Source organism: Myotis lucifugus, unplaced genomic scaffold (assembly GCF_000147115.1).
Source record: "Myotis lucifugus unplaced genomic scaffold, Myoluc2.0 scaffold_156, whole genome shotgun sequence".
NCBI lineage: Eukaryota > Metazoa > Chordata > Mammalia > Chiroptera > Vespertilionidae > Myotis > Myotis lucifugus.
In genome coordinates, this window is record NW_005871204.1 from 672,066 (window position 1) to 684,112 (window position 12,047).

General features: G+C 34.3%; 1 protein-coding gene and 2 pseudogenes across 1 annotated transcript in view; 1 reads left to right on the plus strand and 2 right to left on the minus strand.

Moving 5' to 3' along the window:
• The window catches only part of TBC1D15 (TBC1 domain family member 15), a 65,397-nt gene that overhangs the window by 17,689 nt on the left and 35,661 nt on the right, over positions 1 to 12,047 (minus strand). The window contains 6 exon segments of the mRNA XM_014461478.2: positions 2,145 to 2,261; positions 4,764 to 4,858; positions 6,513 to 6,616; positions 7,142 to 7,270; positions 9,742 to 9,939; positions 11,625 to 11,727. Of these exon segments, the coding sequence (XP_014316964.2) occupies positions 2,145 to 2,261; positions 4,764 to 4,858; positions 6,513 to 6,616; positions 7,142 to 7,270; positions 9,742 to 9,939; positions 11,625 to 11,727 (746 nt within the window).
• LOC111827368 lies at positions 4,764 to 6,506 on the minus strand (annotated as a pseudogene).
• Positions 8,274 to 9,237, plus strand: LOC111827372 (annotated as a pseudogene).

Genomic DNA, 12,047 nt, shown 5'->3' on the forward strand with positions numbered 1-12,047 from the left:
GGTAGTTGGGAACAACCAGGCCAGTGTGTGGGGGGGCGGGCAGGGAGGGGCGACCAGGCCGGCAGGAAGGGGGGAGTTTGGGGCAACCTGGCCGGCAGGATGGGGTAGTTAGGGGCGACCAGGCCGGCACACAGAGGCAGTGAGGGGAGATCAGGCTGGCGGGGGGTGGGGGCAGTTAGGAGCGACCAGGCAGGCAGGGAGGGGAGCAATTAGGAGCCAGTGGTCCAGGATTGGGAGAGGGATGTCCGACTGGCGGACATCCTAGGATGTCCTAGGGATCGGGCCTAAACCATCAGTTGGACATCCCCCAAGAGGTCCCAGATTAGAGAGGGTGCAGGCTGGGCTGAGGGGACCCCCCACCCATGCATAAATTTCATGCACCGGGCCTCTAGTATACATATAAGAAGCCAGGAGGAATTCACATAGATACAAATGGTGAATAAAATGTACCCATAATTCAAGGTTCATTTGGGTTTAACATGCCAAATATCCAATTACCTTCTCCAAAAGATGTTTCTAGCTATATTAAAGTAATCTGGAAAATATCTATTTCTACTATCCTCTACTTGGAATCCCTCTCTTGGTAGGTATACTCAGAAATTTCCCATTGCTTAAACTTATTTAAAGGTTGATGCTTAGGGAATTTGTTGGTCTTTTAAGAAATACCTCAAGTTCACCTGCCCCTTAATATATTCGTTTCTTAGGTTATCTATTCCTTAGCATCTCTTCCCCATGCAATCCCCAACTCTGACCTACAGTACCAGTGTTTTCAACCCATTTTTGAAACTATATTAGACAAGCACTGCTGATAACTCTATAGGGCATGCAGTCCCTTACTAAGAAAAGAAAGTAAAGTTCTACATGCCCCTACAGAGTTATCAGCACTGCCTGTCTATCAAATCAATACATTCCTTAATAAGGGAGAAAGCATATCAAACAAAGGTTCCAAAACTTTCTCACTTCACAGAACCCTTAATATCTCAGTAAATTTTTCCAAGGTACCCCATGGCTCAAAGAAACAACTAACATTTCCATTTATTAAGTAGTTAGATCCAAACAACCTAAGTATTTATGCCCTATGACCTTAGCATCTGTTGGGCATTACACCACTTCTCAAACCTTGAAATCCAATTGGATACCGCCAACCTCATTCCTGTTCCTAATCTATTTTCACCAGTACTGCTTATCACAGCCAAGGCCAAAAACACGGCTTAACAAAGATATAACTTCAGCCCTGGCTGGTGTGGCTCAGTTGGGCATCGTCATATGCACGGAAAGGCTGCTGGTTCAATTCCCAGTCAAGAGTACATGCCTGGGTTACAGGCTCCATCCCCTGTAGGGGACATGCAGGAGGCAGCCAATTGATGTTTCCCTCTCACAGTGATGTTTCTCTCCCTCTCCCTTCTTCTCTCTAAAAATCAATTTTAAAAAATCTTTATACACACACACACACACACACACACACACACACACACACACACACACATATATATATGTAACTCATCAGAAGTAATGTGGTGATCTAATTTGAAACCCTATTTCAGCTAGTAGTTAAGCTGTGTCCTATAGATGTCACTATATTTCCCTGAAAAGTTTAAAATATCCCACGTTGTCCCCATGAATTTGCTTAGACAACACAGTGCTCCTCAGTGCACAATTTGGGAGCCATAGCCTTGTAAGTTTCCAGTGCCTGTAGAACAATCCCTATAAAAATTAGGCCACAGAACTATTAGATACATATGTCTAACAGGTTAATAAATTGAAATTCTATTTTCTTTAAATATTTTCTTATTGATTTCAGAAAGGAAGGGAGGAGATAGATAGAAACAACAATGAGAGAGTGTCATTGATCAACCACCCCCCGCATGCCCCATACTAGAGATCGAGCCCACAACCCAAGCACATGCCCTGACCAGGAATGAAACCCTCATCTCCTGGTTCATAGGTTGATGCTAAACCACTGAGCAATGCCAGTATTAAAAATGCTCAAATCAATATTTGTGAAGAAATGGGGAAGTTATTATACAATAGGGTAGAATCTAATAATAGAAGATGACCAGTTTAGGTTCTGTAAGAACATTTTTTAAATGTATTAGATCAATATTCTAAATCTTTTTAAATTAGAATATTAGAGTAGAACTTACCTAAATCAAAATCATACATACAGTAGGTCATCAAAATGTCATGAAGCAAAATCAACCCTGGATTATCTTGGCCTTCATAAAATTTGTTTGTTCGATCTGTTCTGTTAACATCTTTTTCTGAGGAGGAAAATCACATATATGAAAACATTTCAAAAAACAGATTTTTATAAAGCTCACATCTTATAAGTACAGGATTATTTTTATTGCTATTAACTTTACTCTCTTGCCAAGACTTTACTTAATGAAAATAAGTAATCAAATTCCATTTCAGATATGCAATAAAGTAGCATTTTGGAATCATTTTTAAAAATCAGTCTACCTATCCATAAGTATGTTTTTAAATATTTTTATCTAAACACAGAAATCTTTTAATTGAATAATAGATAATATTTCTCATTAATTAAAAGCAACACTAGGTAGTAATTCACATTAGTTAGCAATAAAAATGCCAGTCATGATGCTTGTAATTAGGCAGTATTATTTGAAAATAGTAATGAAAAAAGCTACTATGCAATCAAGTGTAATCAAAGAGATTTGTTTCATTCATATCTGCTTCATTAATTATGAGAAGTAGTATCAATTTCTTCATCATGTTCCATAATCATCTTCAGGACAAATTACTTCCTTATTCTCATATGTACATTATTCAGTCTATATGTTAGTATAAGCAATTTATTTTAATTTTGAAAAAATGAAAATCCACATTTTACTGGAAATGATTTCATAACATTCAAAACAGATTTGGAAACATCACCACAAGAGTATCCCAAGTTATACTGACAATTCAATTCACGAACCTATTAAACGCATCTTGGGAAAGACTTTACAACTAAAAAGAGCATTTCTCTAACCTAAATCCCTCAGTAAATTGGAAATTTTTAAAACTCAAAATGATAAATGTACTTTATAACCAATTCTGTTTAAAAGTTGTGGAGAAATGGGAGCATATTATATAACAGAGTAGAATCTAACAATAGAAGATGACCAGTTTAGGTTCTGAAAGAACATTTTTAGAATGTATTAGATCAATATTCTAACTTTCTGTTATACTACATGAGATTTAATAAGGAAGTATATATCTATAGAATTGTGAAATAAGAAATAGCAATACAAAAAATGCTATAAATGTAAAATTTCATTTAAAATGTCAAAATATTTCAGTCTCATATTACAGTTGATAAAGTGGTACATAATGAGTTTTTTATTAACTTAAGCACAATTTACATAGTCATAATGCCAATACAGATTATCTGACTTAACAGGTGTTTCAAACACAGTAAAGTTATTTGTACTTTTTCCTCTTGTATATTTCTGCTAAGCAGAATACTAAAAAAAAAAAAATTTAAAAAAATGCTATTTCATAAGGAAAGTATTTCTAGAAACTATTTCTAGAAAGACAATGAGTACTTAAGTTAAAAATAAATCCAACTCTCCGTCCAACTTGATGTAGCTAAAAATTTAAGACTGAAGAACACAACCATGCCGACTAATCCCATTTTACATTCACCATCACTAACCTTTCTTACCATTCATCCTCTTCGTATTCATATAACTATTGTACAACTTCTCCTCTCCTCTCAAGCATCCAACACGTTATCTTCTACCACATCCATCATTTCTTCTCTGACCTCATCAGTTTCTATACTCCACCCAACTCACTCCAGCCACCCTCACCTCTCCACTGTACTTCAAACATCAAGACCCTGGGATGGAAACAAGTCTAACACATGTTTCTTTCTGCTTGGACTGCCCTTCACCTAGGTACCTACATAGTTCACCAATCCCCTTTTTCAAGTTTCCACTCAAATATCACCTTTTCAAGAAGAGCCGCCTCTGATCACCCACGTTAAAATAACACAACACATAAAATTCCTAACCATCTTTCCTGCCTTATTTTTCTATTTTAGCACTTATCACTAACATACCACATATGTTACTTCTTATCTTACTTACTGTCTGTTCTTCCCCACAGGAACAAAAGCTACTTAAAGAATTTTATTTTGTTCCCTGATTTATCCCCAATGCCTAGGAGAACCTACTACATAATAGGCACTAAGTAAATATTGAATGAATATGGGAATGTTTAAAATATCATGATTATTAAACAAACTTTTTAAAATAAGACAATAATATTAATTCAACAAGCAAGTAAAGTTAAATACTGTTTTTACTAATTCACATTTTGAAATTAAAATATAAAATATATCAGTATTTATAAATATACTAACTTCATATAGCTATTTGAAGAGGAAAAACCAATAGTAAACACTGCCGGGCTGGCGTGGCTCACTAGTTGAGCGTTGATCTATGAACCAGGAGGTCGCGGTTTGATTCCTGGTCTGCCGACTCAATCCCCAGTGGGGGGTGTGCATGAGGCAACCGATCAATGATTCTCTCTCATCACTCATGTTTCTATAGCTCTCTCCCTCTCCCTTCCTCTCTGAAATCAATAAAATATATATATTTTTAAAAAGAATAGTAAACACATTCTAATGTATTTTTGAATTCTGATTTCTCTTTTGAGTCCCAATTCTATAACATAAATATTCATTTCTTAAATCTTATCAAGATTTTAATGTAAACCTTTCTCGTGCACTTCCAAAATTAAGAAAAAATTACCAATAAGACTTCTATAATCTCTTAACCTCGAATTTCTCTTCTCTTGTTCCTCGCTGACAGATTTCCACTGTAGTTTCATCCTGAAGTATTCATCACTATAGAAAACAATTTTACACCAAAAACAGCTTACTTTGAACATTTTATTTAAAAATTTTAATTGAGCTTTTCTACAAACATTTTATCAAAGCATTTATAATGCTAGTGAGATGCAAGTTTATAAATGATACTGAAATGTTTAAAGTTATGAAAACAAAGGAAAAATAAAACAACCTTATACATGTCATAAATTTTGCTTAAACTACTAGAATAATTTAGGTATGATTGTAAGAAAACATTTACCTTAATCCCTAATATCATACCTAAAATTATTCCAGTCATTAAGTATTTAACCATGAAAGTTTCTGAGTAATTACAAATACAAATCTACAGACTTTTTAGAATGTGACAAGTTTACTACATAAGCTTGTTAATGTAAAAATGTCTTACGAAAACTGGCAAAAAAGTTGAAAAGAATTGTTTGAGAGTTTGAATATGCACATAATGATTAGGAGTGAGCTTTAAATTAAAGGCTAGACTGATGAACTAATAATAAGAGTGTACCTAGAAAGTTGTTCTGTGTTTCTTTTCAAATCTGAGAGATTATTTAAAAATAGAAACACTCTTCCAAAAAAAAAAATGAAAGATCAGTTTATGTTACATTACAAGAGCACAGAAAAATTAATTAAAAGTAATTAACCTAAATAGCAAATACACTTTTTATGAGCTATTTTATAATCTCATAATAAATAACAAAAATAAATCTAGATAAATGAGGAATTTTAAAATCCAAATCTAATTAGTTATTTTTCAAGTATTCTAAATATTTGTACATAACTACAACAAGGTCTAATAAATGTTTCTGGTTTGAAATAACTATGGCATTCATAATATATTTTTTTACTACCACGAAGTTTATAGTAAAAGTTCACTATGAAAATGCATACAACCCAATTTTTATATTATAGTAAAACAGGTGCTGTGGAGAGGGGACATGTAGAAGCAACTGATTTCTCTGGTGAATCAGCCATTCTTTATACTCTCCAAGGCTTTTAACATGATGATACTATTTCCTCGTATTACCATGTTCCAATATTGTTCTGTTGCCCACTAGTTGCCATCTCCACACATTCATCTATCACAAGATTCATAAAGGGATCAAATCCCTGCAATATTCCTTGGATATATCTGCCTTCATTTAATTTCAATGATAATCTCTTGTTCATAGTTTGTTTGTTTTTTACTCAAGAGAGTAAATTTTGCTCATGGTGTCTACTCAGTGAGCTCAAAGATACCTCCAAACACAATCTGTGGACTCCCTCATACTCCTGCACTGGTGGGCATAATTTTTAAATTAAAAAGATAAAAATAAAATGACTTTCCCATATCCTAGTCTACATATCCTAAATAGTCATCTAAAAACCCTTTACTGCCCAGCCAGAGTGGCTCAGTGGTTGAGCATCAACCTATGAACCAGGTCACGGATCAGTCAGGCACATGCCCAAGTCGCAGGCTGGATCCCCAGTAGGGGGCATGCAGGAGGCAGCTGATCAATGATTCTCATAATTGATGTTTCTATCTCTCTCTCCCTCTTCCTCTCTGAAATCAATAAAAACATTTTAAAATAATAATAATAAATAAAAACCCTTTATTAATTTCTATGGGTGAGTTACCTGAATTTCTTTGATGAACATACAAAAGACAATTACTTACGTTTTTTGTTTTTGTAATTGAGTTCTTTCCTCCTTGGTACTGTCCCAAGGAAAGTAACCCAGAAGAAATTTCCATACTTGCTTTCTCAATGCATGACTGAGTCCCTGAAGAAAACATGCATATTAAACGCATTTGTAAAAAAAGAATGCAGTACTTTAAGTTCACAAAGCTTGCATTTAAATAAACAGAAATACTAATATTTGAGTTTTATACATAAAAATAGCTCAATTCAGTAAATACAATCTTGTTTTTGACTTCTGGATTCTCAAGATATAAACAGCTGCCAGAAAGCTTAAATAATGCAGAGTATATACAGCAGACTGCATAGCAGACAGTGGGGCTGTTTAGTCTTTCAAAACTAAATCATTACTGGATAACACAACTACCACTGAGGCATATACATGTCTTCTTCACATAACCCATCACATCTGAAGTAAGGAAAAATATCTTTCCCTAGGCTTACTGGTATACCACCTGACATCAGGGACATCACAAGCATCTAACTCTGTCCTACAACACTTTTAAAGCATCATTCATCAAAAAGGAATTCATTCCCTTCCCCTTCCCCAAAAAAGAAGAAAATCTTGAACACCAGCAGTTTAAAATACAATCCATATTAAAGTATTTACCCCTCGAAATATCATCTGCTTCATATTATCTACATTTAAAATTCTTCCTTCGGAATCAATGTTCTTAGTCCATTCTTCCAGTGATACTGGCTCTCTCCTTTGAACAACAGGTCGTTCTCCCAAATCAATCTAAAATAAGATAACCAATAAAAAGTATACCTTTAACCAGTGAAATGAAATCATGGTAATAGAAACTTAATCTAAAATATGATTACTCAGAAATGTCCTAACATTTTTAATATCTTCCCTTGTTTTCCAATATTTAGTTTATGAACTAAATAGTTAACATTCCATACATTTTTCCTCCTACTAAACATACAAATAATTGGGTTATAAATTCAGGATGGAAAAACATTTGCTATTTTGGGTTTCAATTATGTAAGTGCAGAACAGTTAACATGTAAATTCCTATAAGAGACCCTTCACACTAAATGGTATGCTATATTATTAAAAAACAGTATTATTCCATTAATCATATTCTAAAATTAGTTTTTCTTCCAAACTAAAATTTGTAGCTCTCAGAACTGATTCATTAGCTCCACTTGGTATTTTCTACAGTTTTTAATTCAATTAACGGATGTTGGTAATTTAAAAATGCCATTTACAATATAAGCCCTTTAATTAAGTATCACAATTTAGATATTTATAATGTTCTAACTATGTGCAGCCTAGCACTGTAGCAAATTCAAAAGTGTTGTTGTGCAGATATGTAAAGATTGGCCATAATTCAGGTCCAAAGTCCATATTATTTTAAAAAGAAAAGATTCCCATGAGAATAAAAACCTTATAGTAGTAGTGTCTTGACTGGTGCCTCTAGAACAGAACTAGAAGTAATACCCTAGGGCCATGGTCGGCAAACTGCAGCTCGCGAGCCACATGCGGCTCTTGGGCCCCTTGAGTGTGGCTCTTCCACAAAATACCAAAAATAACACGTGTGGGCATGCACGTACAGTGCGATTGAACTTCGTGGCCCATGTGCAGAAGTCAGTATTTTGTGGAAGAGCCACACTCAAGGGGCCAAAGAGCCACATGTGGCTCGCGAGCCGCAGTTTGCCTACCACTGCCTAGGGTCACTGTTCACTGCTGTCCACTCAATGAAACAAGCAATCTGTTCATTATTATTAAAAGGTAATCAGATCATTCCAGTAAGAGAAAGCAGCTTGCAAAGAGGAATGGAGTCCAAACAGGAAATGGCAAGAATTCTTTTGTAAACATCATCTATTCTCTAAGGACAAAATTGCTACATCAAATGGGTTTGTCACTGTATAGTACATCTTGTGGCTTCCATGTGGAAGAAATAAAAAGAAAACTTCCACTGTTTCCTGGGGGAATCTAGTGACCTTCAGAAGGAAGACAATGGCATTGGCTTTTCTCCCTATGAACAATCCAAGTACAAAGAATGACTTCTTGGGTGTTAACTTTCTCCTCAGGATCTGATCTGAAAGCAATAAAAGTACTAGGAACCCCAGAGGATGGAGTGGCCTTATGTATGTTCATGGAAAACACCTTAGTAAGATTTAAGAAACTTTCTTTAAAAAGTATCCCACTGTATGAAGATTGGGCTTTGGTTGGAGGAGCAGAATTTATTACAGCATGTGATTTCAGATTAATGACTAGAAAGAGTTAGATCAGATTTGTTCACAAGGAGATGGGTATAATAAATACTAAGCTGAGGCAGAGCTGCCCGGCTGGCTGAAATTATCCACAGTAGATAAGCTCTCAAAGTGTTAAGTGGGGCCCTCAAACTGGATTCAAAACAAGCTTTCAACTTAGGAATGGTCAAAGAGGTCTTGCAGTGTTCAGATGAAACTGAATATACAAAAGGGGCACAAGTGGCTAAAGCAGTTTATGAAAGGGTCACCAGAAGTAACTAGAGCTTTGAAAAAAATCTGCTTCTTCAGGCAAAGAAGTTTTATTTCCAGGAGGCATTATAGACCGAAAGAGATCTTTTAGGAACACTTTGGGGTGGACCCATAAATTTAGAGGCTATTGCTAGGAAAGGAAAATTTTGTAGTTACAACTCTAATGACTCATATGTAGAAAAGTTAAATGATATTAAACATGAATGTCAGAATTACTTTGCAGGGTACTACTAGTATTTGGGTTTGTTTTTAAAAATATTTTGAATACCTAAATTCACTGGCATAGTTTTCAGTATATAATATTCCCTCCCTTTTCTGTAGGGGATAGTTTCCATGATCTAGTGGATGCCTGAAATCGTGGATAGTACTGAACCCTATATATACTGTTTCTCCCTTTACTTACATACCAATGATAAAGTTCAATTTATAAATTAGGTGCAGTTAAGAGATTAACAACAATAACTAATAACACAATTATAACAGTAAAGAAAGGTAACCAAAAAAAAAGAGATCCAACATTAATGAACAGAAAGAATATGTAATAATCGATGAAGAACAAATTGGTGGCAAGACAAGAGTCAGTTCTTAAATATGTTAGCAGAAAGTTACAAGAAAGGATTATGAGAAAGAGGCAGATAAAACTAAAATTGAGTTTCTATTTATATAGCATTCATACATGTTTAAAAACATTCCTCTGGTTAAAATATAAGAGCTATATTAATATAAATCTCCACTCACTCTTGTGATGACTTCAAATCCCGGTTCTTCTTGTTGATTTATTTTTAAACCTGGAATAGCATCACTAAGAAAATCTGCCATTTCTGAAGGTGGTCGCTGATGTGTAGAGGGATCGCTGCCTCTCAAACTATCAAAAATGTAGTTTGTGACTTTGGAAAATCCTACCATAGTTGCTGTATAAGGATCCTTTTTAATTTTCTATGTAGTAGAAAGAAAAATATTAGCATTAATTCAAATGAAAAATATAAATACCTCATGATGGGAAATCAGCACTAAAACAGAGTAGTCTAAGATTATCTTAAAATATTATTTTTTTCCGAAGAGAAAAAATTTAATTTTCTAAGCCAATCTTTTCATTTGGTTAAAATAGTATATTAAATGGGAAATTAATGCTACTGATTGAATTACAGGCAAAAAATGATTTGCAGGCTTCATTCAATCTGCACATCAGAAACATATGCAGTGCTTACTTTCCATTGGTGAGTGGCCCACAACAGCTTTCTTCTGTCTAGCAGTCCTGCCTTCACAAAAGAACATTATGTATTTCTGAAGCGTGCAGTACCACACTAGCCTAACACAAAATATTTGGTAGCTAAGTTTAAAAGCTCACAATACTTACATATTAGCTGATATTTTAATCTAATTATATGATTAGTAAATCATGCCAAGAAAAATAATTTGTTCTGGGCAGTGCTGTGCCTAAAAAAACAGCAAAAGGTTTTTCTACTGCTAGGGTTACTTCTAAATCCCAAAATGCCTGATTATTCATAGTTAGCAAAAATTGTTACTTCTTTAAAGTCAATCTTTATTGATTATTTAATCACAGTAAGAAAATCTGTTCCCTCACTTTTCTTTAATCCTCACATGAGGATACGTTTTAATTGATTTTTAGAGAGGGTAGGGGAGAGTAAAAGAGAAACATTGATGTGAGAAACACTGGTTGGTTGACTCCCTGTACCCACCCCAACCAGAGATCAAACCCACAACCTAGGTATATGCCCTGAAAATCGAACCTGCAACCTTTTGGTGTATGGGACAATGCTCCAATCAACTAAGCCACCCAGCCAGGGCCCTCACTTTTTATTTTAATCAGTGGTTAGCTCTCTTGTCTTCCTTACTTATCTTGTTTAACTTCAAACCAAGAAGAGCCCTGACCCGATAGCTTAGTTGGTTAGAGCATCTTCCCTACACGCCAAGGTTGTAGATTTGATCCCCGGCCAGGGCACATACAAAAATCAACCGATAAATGCATAAATAAGTGTAACAACTAATTGATGTTGCATGTTCTCTCTCTCTCTCCTTTCCTCTCTCTCTAAAATCAATAAAAATTTAAATTAAAAAAAAAAAAAGAACCAAGAGAATATCCGGGACAGAGTAAGCACTCAAACATTTGTTGAGTGAATAAGTGAGTAAATGAATGGACAAACAACCATTTCATTAGATCACATACAAATGTGAGTGAAAAATAAACTAACTTTATTGTGTCAAGTGCACATTTTTAGCCAAATGCAAGAATATACTCAAATATTTTAAGAGGAATTAGAACCTACTTAAATAGAAAATAAAAATTCAAACCAGATCTTTGCCTAATTTTCTCATTAATGAATTCAAAATAGCTTACACAATGATATTTCACCTAATCAATGAAAGCTATTTCAGTATTATAAAGGGAAAAAAATGCTTTGAGAGTAACTAAGAACCAAGGAAGCTTCTAACAATATAAAACATACTATTATTTCTATAAAATTACAGCGAACAGTTTTATAAAGTTTACAAAGAGACATTTGCCTCATTCTGTGTAACAAAGAAAGTTGAGAGGTACGGGGTATATAAAATAATGGAGATAGATTAACAGATTAATAATACAGATTTAAGAAACATACTTGTATTAAACCATATGCTGGTTCATCAAGAAGATTTTCAAAAGACTGTGAAAGACTCTTATTCGGACAATTCACAAGAAGTATTCTTTTATCCTGTGGAGCTCTGTAATAAAAAGAAGGGATATATTGAAAATGCTAGCATAATGCATCAATTACTAGCTGAATAACTCTAGTGCAGTTACTTTTCCTTAACAACAACGAAAAACTTAAATGTCTAGTTTTTGAATTGTTTCCCATTAATATAATATTAACAAGTACTTAGAACTACCTTGAGTTCCAAAACTACATGAAATATTAAATTTACTAATTTTTAAAGGGTTGAAGTATATTTTTTTCTAAGTAAAACCAAGAGGACTACATTGTAATGAACCCAAATTCCTGTTTAGAATTGTAGCAAAAAACCTTAAAAATATATCTTTCTTT